At 51.2% G+C, this 16,613-nt stretch overlaps 1 protein-coding gene across 2 annotated transcripts in view; it reads left to right on the forward strand.

Moving 5' to 3' along the window:
* Nucleotides 1-14,131, forward strand: part of LOC147631432 (DHHC-type zinc finger family protein) — an 80,378-nt gene extending 66,247 nt beyond the window's left edge. For both annotated transcript variants that reach the window (XM_086809833.1, XM_086809834.1), the window contains one exon: nt 13,498-14,131. In XM_086809833.1, the coding sequence (XP_086665959.1) occupies nt 13,498-13,614 (117 nt within the window). In that variant the 3' untranslated portion in view covers nt 13,615-14,131. The remainder of the gene's footprint in view (nt 1-13,497) is intronic.
* Nucleotides 14,132-16,613: the final 2,482 nt, after the last annotated feature.

A 16,613-nucleotide genomic window follows, 5' to 3' on the forward strand; every position in this document is an offset into this window, starting at 1 on the left:
GCGTAGAAGTTGAGGAAGCCAATGCGGTCTTCCCCAACCCGAAGGATGATCCACTGCGCACGACCCTGGACCAGAATGCCAGAGTCCACAACCTCGGATAGAAGCTGCTCGCTGACTGAGATGCATACTCCACCATGGTTCCCCTGGGAGCCATATGCCGGTGACCAGAAAGTGTGACTCCTGCCTGGCAAGATCTTCCCGCAGGTGCGGGTACGCCCGGCAGAAAGGTGGTGCTCCTGGATGAAAAGGATATCTATGGGTCCTCCAACGAGAGCCCTCTGGATCTCCTGGCGAAGTCTGCCCCGACCAATGTAGCAGCGATGTCCACCGAGACCCTGGATGTTCCATGAGAGGATCCTCATGGATGAGCTATGGCAAGTGAAGCAGCCTCCACTGGCTCACCCCTCTCAGCCGGCCCGGATGATCTGCCCTCCACTCTGTGAGTCTTGGGCGCCGGCTTGGAGGGAGAATAATCACTGTTTGTCCGGGTGCGGAGTCTCTCCAAAAAGAGGGTGACCTGTCTCTGTGTCCAGCCCCACTCCGCCTTCGCCCTGTCCAGGGCATAGGCGTGAGACCAATCCTCTGCATATATGTATCTAAAGGTAGGCTGCACCCTCGGGGCGGCATGGAGGAGAATCAGAAGCACCGCCTCAACTGAGGTGTGGACCGGATCCGCCCGCCAGTCTCCTATACCAAACAAGCTCATGCGGGCTGAGTGTAATCGGGTCTGCAATAGGTCCGTGAGCCCCAAGTCACTGAAGTGGTGAGAAAACTCTAGTATCTGATCACGCAAAACTTCCTCTACAGAGTTGCAATCCCATGCTATGTCTGGGGCAACACTGAGAGTAAAGGAGAAAGCCACCATGTTGCTCACCACTGAGGGAGAACGAGAAGGATGGCACACCATGCAAACTCGCAAGGGCGCGACCAGTGTCTCGAAAGGGCCAGCATCCAGTTGGAGGCACCTGAAAAAACCGTAATCCACTGGTAGCCCCATCACTCGCGGGGGCCCCCCAGGAGAGAACTCTGTGGCGGGCGAAGCAAGGATCGCCATCTCCACCGGCCCGGAGTGGCGGTGGAACAGCCGCTGGACTGAGCTCTGGCCTACCCAGCTGCGCTGCCCCGGGGCAGTGGGTGGTCTGGCGAAGTATCCTGGAGAGGCCGAGGGAGGGATGGGGGCTCGCGGCGAGGAGGGGGGAGAGCGAGGAGAGGATGGAGAGGCATCTGCCAGAGGATAGGTGTCAGGGGGGGCCGCCGGGGGAGGCGGGAGGGGGGGGCTGGGGGGGGAGAGGGGGGGGTGGAAGGAGTGCTCTCCGGGTGAGGGGAAGGGGAGCCGGGGGTCGAAGAGTGCGGCCCGGGATCCTCAGGAATCTGCTCCAAGGAGGGGGCGGGGCCCCCCGTGGGGGGAGGCGGGAGCGGGGTCTCCACGTGGGAGGCTCCACCAGCGGCCTCAACGGGCACTGAGTCTGAATCCTCGTCCATCGGGGTGGGACCTGCTGGCCGCCTATCCCTGACAGGAGCATAAGTGCGGGTAGGTGCCTGTACGCCAACCGGAGTCGCCTGTCCGCCAACCTGTCCGCCAGCCTGTGCTGCCTGCTGGCGTCTGCGACGGTCCGTGCGGGCCGGGCGTTTCCGCCGACGAACCTCCTGCCATCCGCCAGCCTCCTGGGACTGCGCGGCATCCTCCGCCGGGGCCTGCTCGTCAGATGATGGCGCCTGCTGTGGCGAGCCAGGGATGTCCGGTCTCTGAGGTGGATGGCCACCCCTCGGGACTCCTGCAGGGGGTCCAGAGGCGGCATAGCGTGAAGGATGAACCCCCTTGCGGGGACAGGCGCGTGCGAGATGGCCCATCTCCCGACATGTGTAACACTGGCCGGGGAGGCCCGAATACTCCACGCGCTGTATCATATGTCCTCCAGAAAGACAAGGGAGAAGGATCGTCTTCGGGAGGGACTCCGGTGACGGAACCACAACCCGAATGGCCGGGAGTCCTGCTGCCCGAGCAATCACTGAAGCCGCTGTCTGAGGCGTCTCCACCACCTGCCCGAACGCCTTGCCAATGCATGACAAGAGGGGGCAAGTACTCCCTACGGAGTCCAGGAAAGCAGATAGTGACGGGGAAACCTGTCGCGCCTGCTAGCGGGTCAGAAGCGGGGTCGAAACCATGAGTCCATCGCGCCAGGAACGCCCGGGATGAGCGGAGGGCAATGGGGCTCCGAGCCAGCACCATCTGAGCTGCCTGTGGGGACTCGAAATCCACCTGGTAGTAGCCACGTCCCAAAAAATCTACGCTGACGATCTTGGCGGGCACGCCAACAAGGCTGCCTTGCAGAAGGTCGCGAAGCTCTCTCCGCATCGGACGGCTACCCACTATCTTGCAGACCAAGGAGGAGGCCTCAAGAGCGGAAACTGTGGAAACAAACAACTGAAGATCTTCAGCTGTGAACTCCAGACGGAGACCGGAATCGGCAGGGTTAGTCGGAGCGGCTTCCATGGAGTCCTCCAGAGGGAAAAGGCCAGAAACCGGGGTCACCAACGGAAGGGACACAGCCCTGCGAGGAAAAAGAGAGGCGGAGGGCTACAGGATAGCGGGGGCGGGCGGCGGGGGGGGGATGCTGAGGCAGGGAAGAGTTAGCGGTGGGCGGCGGGGCGAGACGGAAGGGAGGAGAGGGAGAAGGCGGAGGGGAAGAGATGCACCGCGCAGGAGAAGGCGGAGGGGGGAGAGGTGAGAGGCGGGGGAGAAGGAGGCGAAGGGGTTAGAGAGGCGGAGAAAAGATGACGGGGGAAGGAAGCAAGCGGCGGGGGGAATGGCGGGGAAGGCAGCGTGGAAGGTGGCGAAGGAAGAGAAGGCGGGGGGGAAGAAGGCGGAAACGAGGAGGGAGGCGAGGAGCGAAGGCGGGGGAGGACGCGAGGCAGAAGGCGGGGAGAGATGGCGAAGAGGGGCGCAATGAAGGAGGCGGGGGAGAGGGCGGAGGAGAAAGCGGCGGACTGGCGGGGGGGAGAGGGGGGCGCGATGGCGAGAAGCAGCGGGGGGGGGTGGGGGGGGGGTAGAAGCGGAGCTCGCAGGCGAGGTCGTCAGTCGCGGAGCTCCAATTTTTTTTGCAGTTATTCTTTCCCACTTGTCATTATGGCCTTCACTTTCCATTTTTTTACTCATGGGAGTCCCAAATCTCTAAATTGAAGCCCTCTTTTCATTTAGAGGCTCTCTTGCTGCTGACTAGCCTCTACTATGATGCGGAAGTAACAAGTGGCCCCACACTTGTTACTTCCGCTCTTGTGTCACTCTCCACTTGTCATCATGGCCTTCACTTTCCATTTTTTTTTTTTGGAAGAACGATCCTTCTATTAGTTAATGAGAAAACGCCATAAGGCTACAAAACTCACCTCACAAGGAGGGATAATAAACACAGTGAACACCGGAGCTCCACCCCCGTGGCTGGCCGCTCTCTGGGGGGGGCTACCTAGTAATACATGCGGGAGGTGAGAAGAGCCAAACTGGAGGCCTGTAGTGCCAAGTGACATCCTCGCCCCTCGCGATGAGGAAAGGGCCAGGCTGCCAAGTGCGGAGGAACGCCTTGCGGCGATCTCTCATGCGATCCGAGGCGCCCTGAAGTTTCCCCCAGTGTCCTCTCAACGTGTGAATGATGTCCACCCAGAGGGCCTGTATGACCTCCGCCGGTGGAGTCGCCTGGCGGTCTATGGCCTCCCTGCATCGGGCTCTCCATATGTGCCAAGCCGTCATGCTGCTGATCATCTCCCATCTGTGCCCGTCCCCCTCCTGGGAGACTGCCGAAGAGAAGTCTGGCGTCGGAACCACCGCCATCGCCCTGTCAGAGACCTGGATGGTCACACTGCCAGGGACGTCCTCATATCCAAGGGCCGGGCTGCTGTCCGTGGCCCAAGCCACCACACCCCACGTCACCATCATCTCACCTGGCGAGCCTGCAAAAACCATCCTAAGAGCGCGCTGCCAGACCTGCTGTGCCTGTGGGCAATCCCATAAGCAGTGCCGCTGCGACTCCTGTGCATGGCCGCATCGGGGGCAGGACGCTGGGTGTCTACCAAAAGCTAGCCAAGCCCCCACAGCCAGTCCTCTATGCGCTGTAAGCCAGAGAAAAAGCGTCACCTTCCGGGGCCGGAAGATGGCCCAAAGGCGCTGCCAGAAGTCCCTAAGGAAGGCACGGGAGAGCCCCTGTCGCCGCCAATGCTCGGCCGCCGCCGGGATGCCCACTATTCTGTGCCTCTGGATCCGCCGCCCCAGCCTCGCTGTGTACTGAAAAAGGGGGTGCCTGGGCTGGTAGGGGCCGAGTAGGGATCTCGCCAAAGCCACTCGCCTGGATCCCACTGAAGGCAAATAAGAGGCCTGCTGTCCCAAGCCCATAATCTCCAAGAATGGTCCTCCCCTATCGAGGCCGGTGAGGGGTCTACATGCCACTGTCTCTGATGAAAGCCGACCACCCGCACCCTCTGAAAGATACAACCCTGGAACTCATCCTCTGAAGCTGGCCTCCCTCTCCCACCTCGAAGGTGAGTGGGGCGACTCTCTCTGTTGAGCCGCAGACCGCTAGAAGGATCTCATGCCAAGTAAAGACGCCTATCCACTGTGGAGGTGGAGGGTCCTGTCTTGGAGTCCGCCACTCCCGGGGGATGGCCGCCTCAATGTCCTGCCTCATCAGCTCTCTGCCCCTCATCCCGCTGAGTCTCCTCTCCTGAACCTCTAGAGGCAGCTGCTGAAAACATATCCAGTTGTCTAGGGACTGGGCGACCCTGGATGTTCCATGAGAGGATCCTCATGGATGAGCTATGGCAAGTGAAGCAGCCGCCACTGGCTCACCCCTCTCAGCCGGCCCGGATGAGCTGCCCTCCACTCTGTGAGTCTTGGGCGCCGGCTTGGAGGGAGAATAGTCACTGTCTGTCCGGGTGCGGAGTCTCTCCAAAAAGAGGGTAACCTGTCTCTGTGTCCAGCCCCACTCCACCTTCGCCCTGTCCAGGGCATAGGCGTGAGACCAATCCTCGGCATATATGTATCTAAAGGTAGGCTGCATCCTCGGGGCGGCGTGGAGGAGAATCAGTAGCACCGCCTCAACTGAGGTGTGGACCGGATCTGCCCGCCAATCTCCTATACCAAACAAGCTCATGCGGGCTGAGTGTAATCGGGTCTGCAATAGGTCCGTGAGCCCCAAGTCGCTGAAGTGGTGAGAAAACTCCAGTATCTTATCACGCAAAACTTCCTCTACAGAGTTGCAATCCCATGTTGTGCCTGGGGCAACACTGAGAGGAAAGGAGAAGGCCACCATGCTGCTCACCACTGAAGGAGAACGAGAGGGATGGCACACCACGCAAACTCGCAAGGGCGCGACCAGTGTCTCGAACGGGCCAGCATCCAGCTGGAGACACCTGAAAAAGCCGTAATCCACTGGGAGCCCCATCACTCGCGGGGCCCCCCAGGGGATGCTGGAGAGAACTCTGTGACGGGCGAAGCTAGGATCGCCATCTCCACCGGCCCGGAGTGGCGGTGGAACAGCCGCTGAACTGAACTCTGGCCTACCCATCTGTGCTGCCCCGGGGCAGTGGGTGGTCTGGAGGAGTATCCTGGAGAGGCCGAGGGAGGGATGGTAGCTCGCGGAGAGGAGGGGGGAGAGCGAGGAGAGGATGGAGAGGCATCTGCCTGAGGAGAGGTGTTAGGGGGGGCCGTCGGGGGAGGCGGGAGGGGGGAGAGGGGGGGTGGAAGGAGTGCTCTCTGAGTGAGGGGAGGAGGGGCCGGGGGTCGCAGAGTGCGGCCCGGGATCCTCAGGAATCTGCTCCATGGAGGGGACGGGGCCCCCCGCAGGGGGAGGCGGGAGCGGGGTCTCCACGTGGGGGGGCTCCACCAGCGGCCTCAAACGGGCACTGAGACTGAATCCTCGTCCATCGGGGTGAAACCTGCTGGCCGCCTATCCCTGACTGGAGCATAAGTGCGGGTAGGTGCCTGGACGCCAGCCGGAGTCGCCTGTCCGCCAGCCTGTGCTGCTTGCTGGCGTCTGCGACGGTCCCTGCGGGCCGGGCGTTTCCACTGGCGAACCTCCTGCCATCCGCCAGCCTCCTGGGTCTGCGCGGCATCCTCCGTCGGGGCCTGCTCGTCAGATGATGGCGCCTGCTGAGACGAGCCAGGGATGTCCGGTCTCTGAGGTGGATGGCCACCCCTCGGGCCTCCTGAAGGGGGTCCAGAGGCGGCAGAGCGTGAAGGATGAATCCCCTTGCGGGGACAGGCGCGTGCGAGGTGGCCCATCTCCTGACAGATGTAGCACTGGCCGGGGAGGCCCGAATACTCCACGCGCTGTATCAGATGTCCTCCAGAAAGACAAGGGAGGAGGATCGTCTTCGGGAGGGACTCCGGCGACGGAACCACAACGCGAATGGCCGGGAGTACTGCTGCCCGAGCCATCACTGAAGCCGCTGTCTGAGGCGTCTCCACCACCTGCCCAAACGCCTTGCCAATGGATGACAAGAGGGGCAAGTACTCCCTGCAGAGTCCAGGAAAGCAGATAGTGATGGGGAAACCTGTCGCGCCTGCTAGCGGGTCAGAAGCGGGGTCGAAACCGTGAATCCATCGCGCCAGGAACGCCCGGGATGAGTGGAGGGAAATGGGGCTCCGAGTCAGCACTGTCTGAGTTGCCTGGGGGGGCTCGAAATCCACCTGGTAGTAGCCACGTCCCAAAAAATCGACGCTGACGATCTTGGCAGGCACGCCAACGAGGCTGCCTTGCAGAAGGTCGCGAAGCTCTCTCCGCATCGGACGGCTACCCACTATCTTGCAGACCAAGGAGGAGGCCTCAAGAGCGGATACTGTGGAAACAAACAACTGATGATCTGCATCTGTGAACTCCAGACGGAGACCGGAATCGGCAGGGGTAGTGGGAGCGCTTCCATGGAGTCCTCCAAAGGGAAAAGGCCAGAAACCGGGGTCACCAATGGGAGGGACACAGCCCTACGAGGAAACGGAGAGGCGGAAGGAGAGAGGATAGCGGAGGCGGAGGGGGGGGGGGGACTGAGGCGGGGGAGCTAGCGGTGGGAGGAGGGGCGAGACGGAGGGGGAGGTGAGGGAGAAGGCGGGGGGAAGAGCCGCGAAGCGGAGGAGAAGGCCGGGGGGGGGGAGATGGCGGGGAAGAGAAGGCGGGGGAGGAAGCGAAGAAGGAGGCGGGGAGGGAGAGCTGGCGGGGGAGGAAGTGAGGAAGGAGGCGGGGGAGGAGAAGGCGGGGGGGGGGAGAGATGGCGGGGGAGGAAACGGAGGAGGAGGCGGGGGAGAGAGGCGGAGGAGAAGGCGGGGGACAGGCGGGGGGGGGGAGAGGGGGGCGCGTGGCGGCGAGAAGCTGCAGGGGGAAGGTAGACGGGAGGGGGATGAGGCGGAGCTCGCTGGGGCAGATCGACCAGCTCAAGGCCTTGACCTAGCAGTCGGCCTTCACTTTCCATTTTTTAACTCATGGGAGTCCCAAATCTCTAAATTGAAGCCCTCTCTTTTCATTTAGAGAGGCTCTCTTGTTGCAGACTAGCCTCTATTATGATGGTTGCTCACATTCTTGTCTACAACACTTTATGGAGCCCTCTCTTTTCATTTAGAGAGGCTCTCTTGCTGTAGACTAGCCTCTACTATGATGGTTGCTCACGTTCTTGTCTACAACACTTTATGGAGAGTTCCTACATTCTTAAAACTCCCCTCAACAGAAGGTTTCTCTATTTCTATAGCCTCTTGATGGATGTACTGGCTGATTTGAGGGTTGTATCTGATGTACCAGGCCATGCACTCGTTTTTTCCATACATCCAAGATATAATCATGTCCCATCAAGTGGGTGAGATGAGACTGCCTCAAAAATCCAATATGATTGAAAGAATCCATGTCCCAAATAAAAGGGTGAGTCTAAATAAGTCTTTATAATACCATATCAAAATCATGGCCCAAATAAATGTGCGAGACAAAACAGACCTTTAAGTCCCGATATCATAATCATGTCCCAAAAAGTAAATGGGCGAGACAAAACAGTCTCATAAGTCCAAATATTATAATGATGTCCCAAATAAATGGGCGAGACAAAACAATCCCATAAGTCCAGATATCATAATCACGTTTGTCTATCCATACTTCAAGTCGAATCAAACTCCAAGGAGCAGTTACTCGTTCCCTAGTCCCCAGTGTCACATCAGACTTACTCTACTCTCTCCATTGGTTTCAATGCTTACATATGCGAAGACAAGACCGAGAAATAGAAGACCGATTGACTATGCACGCGGATGCAGAACGTCCACTGGATATGAGTTAGACGTTAAGTCCCCAGCATACCGGAGTCCAGTCTACTGACACTTGGTGTAGACACAATCCCTTGTCAAGAAGGTGTCAGTCCAGATGACCATTGGCGTAGACATGAGTCCCCTGCCTACTAGGCGTCATGTCCACTCTTACCACTTGCTCTCCGTGTTGGTACTTTGACTGCACACCTTGGAGGAGAGGTAGGCTCAAGTGTGTAACATAGGATAAGAATCACTGACAGACATAAATATCCTTGTGCTCCATGAACATTTTTGCTACACATAGTTTATAAGCATTTCAGCCACCAATAGTTTTACATGCACCAATAGAAATCCTCGATCATGGGATGACCATGAGTTCCATAAGTCCAATGCATCCCAAATAAAGGGAGCCAAAAACATAACCCATCCCAATGAAGGGAGCCATAAACAATGTTTCCCTAAAACCATAGTCATAGGGAACAGGCATTTTTAGACTTGGGAATGTTGGGGATGGCAGCATCTTCCTGTTCCCATTTCCATTCCCGTCCCATGTCACTCTATAGTCAGAGGGAATGGCCATTCTCAATCATTTCCGTCCCCGTTCCCCGTCCCCATTTCACGTCCCATGTGACTATGCCTAAAACCATCTCAAGGAAAACAACAAGTCACTATTCTCCTTATACAGGCATACAAGGGTTAGTGAACATCAAAAGCACTTCATGCTAAGTAGCAAAAGCACCAACTTTTCAAACTTAAAGTATACTTAGCTTTTCTTTTCCAGATTCGATCCTGAGACGTGAGGGTTTTTATCAACCCACCATGCCAGTCGAAAGATACTTCCCCATATCGGTTGCCTTTCAGATTCATAAATTAGGCATAATAGCCAATTCCATATAGAAGATAATACAAGCAATAAAGCCAATTCACGATTCCAAAATAGATTTTAAGAATCCATAAATCAGATTGTCTTTTGCACATGCCTTGATGCATGACTGCTCCCATAAGTGGATAACGGACGTAGTTAACTACACTAATAGCTAGTGTTTATACCCCAATACGATCGTCTTCACACGTGTGAAAAAGCCAATGCTTTGATACCAATGTAACTTTCAGAGAGACTGGGGGTTTCGCAAAATACTTGACCAGTAATGCAATTAAACACTGAAATTGGCCATAGCCTTAAATATATGCCACTTAATTCACAAAACTATAAAAGAGAGATGTGCACAATTGACACCGCATAGAGGCCGGAATGGGCCGCCCCCCCCCCCCCCCCCCCTCGCCCCCCGCGGTGCGGTTTATTTTATTACCCAAGGAGAAAATATCAGAGTTTGCATAAACAACATAGTGCATGCCTCCATGGGAAAGATCCTGTTTGAGATTTTATATGGCAAAGTAATATTGCCACCCATCCTATGCACTAAGGATGAGATCTTTGCAGCATATGAGTATGTGAGAGATCTTGATGTTGCCTTTGCACAAGTGCGGACAGCCATTGCTCACATGATAAGCATGAGAGGGCTGTCGGCATGCATAGAAGAGAGGTGGACATCAAAGAGAATTATTGGGTATTGCTGAAATTTGAGAAAGTAAGACTCTCTATAAGAGGCCAAGAAAGGAGGGAGCATGCCCTAAGCTCTCTACCATGTATCGTGTATCTTTTAAAGTGATTAAGCAGATCAATGTGGTTGCTTTTTGGCTTGCATTGCCTAATCATTTGAGGATTCACAATGCCTTTCATGTGAGTCTATTGCGGAAGCATGTGGGGCTAGAGCCAAAGGAGCCTGTCACATAGAAGAGCTGCCAGAGGTTGACGAGTAGAGGAAGTACTTCAACCTGAGCAGATCGTGTTTCACAAGGGGGGAAAGCTACCCGGTGGTAAGCTTTCTAGGCAATACTTTGTGAAGTTCAAAAACTACTTGCCTATTGTTTACTTTCAGAGACTATCAGAGCTTCTTCAAGCGAATTTGGTGGCTTTTCAGTTGAGGACAACTGTTTAGAAGCCAGGGGGGGATGCCACCATTTAACCTATGGGAGGCCAGGCCTTGTGCCACCCATAGTGTGGCTAGGATGTGGAACCCACTGTCAGGGATCCCAGTTAAGATTTCCCATTGAGCCAGTTCCGTGTTCGGGAAGACCTGCTATTTACAAGTTCCAGGAACATGGGGTATATCCATTGCATAATGCACGTGTACGCATCTTTACTTGCTTGAAACTGATTTCGCGTGACTCGTTTTCGTGTGACTGCCTCATATGATGTGTCCAGTTCACGGGTAGGGGATGCCCACCTGTGAACCGAGCGAGTGCCCTATATTTTGACATGGTTTGTGGCATGTGAATAGGTAGCAAGTATTCATTTAAACCCTCGTTTCTTATTGTAAATGTTATATAACCCTTACTGTTCACATTCATGAAAGTCGGGCACCGGCCATGGGCTGGTGCCCAAGGGATGCATGTTAGGGAAACCCAACCTCTGGGTACCTTTTTGAGCATGTAAACACATAAGTGTGTGTACACTGAAAGGAGGTGCCCACCTTGGTTTGACGTGCGCTGTGCCATGTGGCACATAGGGGTTGGACGACTCCACCTCCTGCCCACCTTCCATGCAGACGACTGCCCCTCTCCTCTTCACTCATTGGAGGGTAGCGCATCACTTCCTGGCTTCTCCATCTGAAAATCAGCATTCATAAGTGTTCCCCCTTGCTGCCATACTGTGTGCCCCGACTGCATCACCTGTACACCTAGGGTTTTCAGAAAAGTACAGCAGTCAGTACAGTGGATGCAGTCAGGCACAGTACCAGTGCAGCGCGTACAGGTGGTGCAGTTGTGTACAAATACAGTACAGCACTGTACCTGCTGTACAGTCCATTGTACTTTCTGGAAATCATACTGTACCTGCTGTACAGTCCACTGTACCAGTTGTACTTTCTGAAAATCCTACTGTACCTGCTGTGCTTACAGTAGTACTTGCTGCACCAGCTGTGCTTGCTGTGAACCAGCTCCGTGTGTACCTGTTTGAGCACTTGGTATTGGAAACAGCGTACTAGTACCTGCTCGTGTGCATGTACCTGTTTGTGTACTTGCACCAAGGAGGCTTGAGCCACGGTCTCTCTACAAGGGTGTGAGCCAAAGCTCTAGTACGAGAGGCTAGAGTGCCTGTTCATGCATGGTCTCGGAATGGTAGTTTCGTGTTCACTCCCCTCTGGGTGTATGAGATTGGTGGCTAGGTTCTTTTGGCTCTTTCGACGAGTCCAGCTTCGACGATCTACTCTGACACACTCTTGTTTGGGTAACTTGTCTTCATATTTGCTTTTGCATTGGATTATTTGGCTAGAAAGCCTTTGGAATCTTGTACACAAATTAAAACACTCCAATAATATGTGCCCCCGTTCATGGCCCCAGTGGTGGTGTACTACGCAGTGCTTGTCTCTTGCAGATTATCTTTTGCAGTGGTGTATCTTTCAGTTGTTTTGTGCATTGTGGCTGTTACATTTGAAGTGTTGACGCACGTATTGTTCACGAGATGGTACCCAATGACATTCACACCTAGCCGGTGTAGTTACAACAAAAACCGAAAAAACAGGATATCTGGCTTCTCTTGTAAGATTGGCAAATGTGATGCCAGAACCTCTTTATGAATCAATGGAGTAATCCCAAGGCTTTTCTAGTGTGGCATGAGGGTAGGAATCCTTTGAATCGGTCCAAGTAGTAGTTTGTCATTCCTCACAGTCTAATTGAACAAAGGCAAGCACTTCAAGGGATTGGCTGCATCAATCCATTCCTAGTTACCGGGATCCCACGGGAGATATTTAATGAGACATCCACTATAAAGCCATAGGCAACCTTTAGTCACAGATTGAGGGGGAGGGTCAAAAACCTCCTTGAGCGACCCACAACTCTCACAGGGTGGAGGACAGCTCCGTGGATGAATTCCTGAGTGTCGCATCTATCTGCTTTCATTTTTTGTGCAGAGACTATATTCAACTTCCTTATGATACAAAAAAGTCTTATCTTTATTGGTAATAACACATTTTCTCAAACACACCAAATGTTGTAAACAAGTGTGGCTCATGCTTTTCTAGAGACATACTATAAACCAAGAAGTCATCAATGAAATCGACTTTAAGTTCATCCATGAACGGTCTAAAAATATCATTCCTAAGCTTCATAAATGTGATTGGAGCATTAGTAAGTTGAAGAGAATGGATGCCTTATTAAAAATTGGAAAGAGGTGTATAAGAATAAATATGCAGATGAATATATTTGGCCTTAAGAGTTTGAAGAGGGAGATCAAATGTTTCAAAAGGAAACATCAACTCCAAGTGTGTTCAAAGATAGTATGGGTCATACATGGCTTGATTCATGATTGGATCCCATGTCTGATAGTGAGACATACAAGATCACCTAAAGAAAAGGTGGCTGGGGCATAGTCACAAAAAATGAGAAATGGGGAAACGAGTTTTTAGGGATGGGAAGAGCTATGTCCTGTGACAATATCACTTGGGAAACGAGAAACAGCCATGGAAACGGATGGGGTCCTGAAACCGAGAAACACGTTTCTAGGGACTGAAACGCCGTTTCTTGCGACTATGGGCTGGGGTTCATGAGTGTATGTTTCCTCAAAGGTGCAAGGCTGTTCCTTTCATTTTGTCCACTAAGATGGACATGCCTTTATGCATGAACCTGCAGGGTTGAAGAGGTGAGTGGTAGTCTATGCTATGCATGATTATGGAGATGATGGTTTGAAGCTTCGTGAGTAGACTTTCATGGAGCTGAGATGGCACCTTGCCTTTTATTTTGCTAAATAACATGGAATTTCCATTGGTATATATTTTTGATCGGTTGTCTTAGGCATCAAGGGAACTCATTTCATGGGAGTTCCTGTTTCTCTTTGATATCTCAGGTCCTTTCTTGTTGTACATCTATTTTGATAAGCTTAACATTTGTGATTAAATGTATTTCATGATATTTTTATGGTGTCTTGAAAATGATGATTCTTGACTCTTGATACCTTGTGTTTGGAATGGTTTTGTTAAGAATGTCTGATGGAATAGAGCACCTGATTTCACATTTATACCTATGGCTGTAATCAGCTGCAAGAAAGAGGGAAGCGGGGGGTTTGAGGAAATAGAACTTAATCACTGCTGCTTTCAGAATTCTGGTCAATCAGTTGTGCTTGCATGATTTTTTAGTAACATTAGATATGTTGAAACCTTGCTTTTTCAAATCTGCAGGTTTTAGGGCCAAACCTTATGACATGGCTGTGCCCAACGTTCGTTGGCCACACAGGCTCTGGACTGGAATTTCCAACTTGTTATGATGGCACTCATCATGGCAGTGCCAGTGAGTAGTTTTAACCAAGCAAAAAAAGTTACTAATGTTTTTCAAGGCCGTTTGCGCTTCACTGGATATGGCAGATTACTGGGCATTTCATATCTTCCAGCCTTGTTGCTGATGAAGTCTCAGCCTCTGGAGAGGTGTTATGCCAAGATTCTGCTCCACACGTTTTCAGGGCGAAGACCTACCTGGATCACCTTTTCAGCTATCTGCATGGTATGCCTATGCTTCATGGGATCCTTGCACATTTCAAAGTTTTCTTTTAAGAGCAGAGGTTGACTGCACAAAAGATTGTGCCGGTGTATAAAACTAATTGTTCTAAACTACTGCTGACAAATTGTAAGTCTGCAGCTTGAGTCTCTATTTGCCTACATTTGGCAGGTTCTATAGGTCTTCTTATCCACTGTGATTGCTTGGATTTTGTAAAAACTCCATGCCATTTACACTTATAGACTATGCACCTTATTGAATTTCCAGCTGTGCAAACCCTTTGACAAGGTCTTCTTATGAAAAGAAGAGAAGTTTGAGTAATTTTACATCTTTCTTGATTTTGAACGATCAAACTAGCATGCATGACCAGCCTTGCTAAACGCAGGAGTTAGAAGTATATCATATTTTTGGCCTTGTAAAAATGTCACAAAAGCATCTTTCCATGAGGTGGTTTGTGATTTCTTGAAGGTGAAGGTTTGCACACATGCCATGTCTCTCATTGTATTCTCAGTCTAGAGGTGAATGATACCTAAAATTAGGTCTTGTGAGACTGCCAAACTTGCATGGGATACTCTGGAAGGGATGAGGCTAGAGTTTCATATTTGAAGAGGCAGCTTGGACATTCTCAAAATGGAAGAGGGTGATGCTATGACAGAGCACTTGACTAAAGGTCAAGGACCTTAGAAAACAATGATTCGAACATTGATGAGGTGATCCCAGACAACCAACTGATCACGACTACTTTGAATTCATGTCTCCATCTTATCTTGGTTTCAACACCTCCCTCAATCTGTCTATGAGAGGAAACCCAAATCCTCACATTTGAGTTGGTGGGTCTACTATTGCAAGAAGAACAAACTAGGATAAACATGTCAGGTATGCATGGTGGTGATTAGGTCTTTGCCATGAAAGACAAGGGCAAGGGTAAGGCATCTTCATAGGGTGGTTATCAACCCGTTTTGCCATGAAAGAAAAGGGCAAGGTTAAGGATCTTCATAGGGTGGTTATCAACCGAAAGCTGATTTTGGGCAACCATCCATTCAGCAAGTCAAATGCTGATAAGAATGATGTTGGGAAAGCCAAGAAAAAGAGCAAATGTCATTATTGCAAAATACTTGGCAATTACAAGTCTTGCAGAAGAGAGAGAGAAAGATCCTGGCATGTTAGTGGTGGCTGATGCTTCTGCTCCAAATGCGAAGAATGAAGACCAATCTGCAAACTTTGTGCAGGATGATCGGCCATTTTTGAAATATGCTCGTATGATTCTTCAAAGAGGACATTTGTTTTACTCCTACAAAGGATGATGTGTGGTACTTTGATAGTGGCGCCTCTGGGTAGATTACGTCGAGGAAACACTTGTGTACTTCTCTTAAGCCTGCACCACAAGGTGAAGTGTTTCATGTGCCAACAACTTGTATCTTGTCAAGGGTGTTGGAAAGATGGTGCTCATTGCTACAAATGGTGGGACTATCACTTTGTCAGATGTGTTATATGTATCTAGCATCGAGAGGAATTTGCTTTCAGTGTCTGCCATTGCTAGAGCTGGTGTAGTCGTAGAGTTCATTGATGATATGTGCATAGTGCATGATTGTATATTGATGGTTATATCATCGTGGCTTTTGGTGCACTATGCCATTTGGTTTTATAGATTGGGTAAGTATGACTGTTGCACATGATGCATGTATCTTTGAGTTCCTTGATTGTCTAGGGACAAAAATTGAAGGAAGGAGAATAAAGCAGTGGTATTTGTGGTGTAGACTTGGGCAACGCTTGTCTTTTTGTCCAAGAAAGACTTTGGTAGGCCAAGTTTCTCTATTTTTTTTTTTTTTTTTGGTGGTGGTGGTTGGGTACCAAGGTGGCTGGCCAGAATGAGGGGTGTAGGGATCGTTCAACAATTAAAAGAATCAACAAAGACAATGGCAAATGGGGGCTGTATGTGTATTCCTTCTTTAGCTTAATCACTTGTGCAATATATGGATATTCTGGTATGGGACAGTGGAAGTCAAGGCAAAGGTGCACTATGATTGGTATGTCTTGAGCTCTGATGCCACAATTGCTTCCAATTACTGAGATTCTGTGGTGACATATACTAGTAGCCCTCTAATCCTTTTGTCAGTCTTCTTCTTTCAATCTTTCTTGATTGACTTTATGGGTTGTTGTCCTTCATCCACCCTTACAGTAGCTTTGGTAGGTTGACTGGGGATTAGGGCTAGCGACAAGTTTTATGGGCTGTTGTCCTTCTCTTTAGCATCTCCTTGATGGGCATTGTATCTATTGTGTCTGTGGGCCTTGACTATCGCGAGGAGCTATAAAGCATCTCTGATAAGGTCTTCTGTTATAAGCAGTTCTTTCGTGGTACCATCTGCCTTTGTAATTTTTCCTCTCTTTGGGACGTCTCATGTAGAAAGGTTCGGTCGAGGTCTTGACCAACCTCGTAATTTTTTAAAACGGTATAATTTAAGGCCTATAGTGAATCTCTTACAAGAATAGGTTTTTCATAGCACTAAATTGAACCGCAAAGGTTCTACATGGCATAATATTTTTAAAAGAGGGTTTTCTAAGGTTTGATAGTATTAAGGTGGTGGTTCAATGCACATAGAGGTTAGAATTTAGGTGGGTAATGTAACTAATGTTGCTCCCCAAGGCTCAAACCTCAAGGGCCAAGAAATTAGAATCCAAGATGAACTTTAAGGTTAAAGTTCAAATGTTTTTTAGTTCTAGAATGAATTATGAATCATGATATGCTTTGCTGATGATTGTCCCTTGTTGTCTAATGCCTACGAACAATATGGAATACATAATA

Source organism: Cibotium barometz, chromosome 15 (genome assembly GCF_041138505.1).
Source record: "Cibotium barometz isolate CiBa-2024 chromosome 15, ASM4113850v1, whole genome shotgun sequence".
NCBI lineage: Eukaryota > Viridiplantae > Streptophyta > Polypodiopsida > Cyatheales > Cibotiaceae > Cibotium > Cibotium barometz.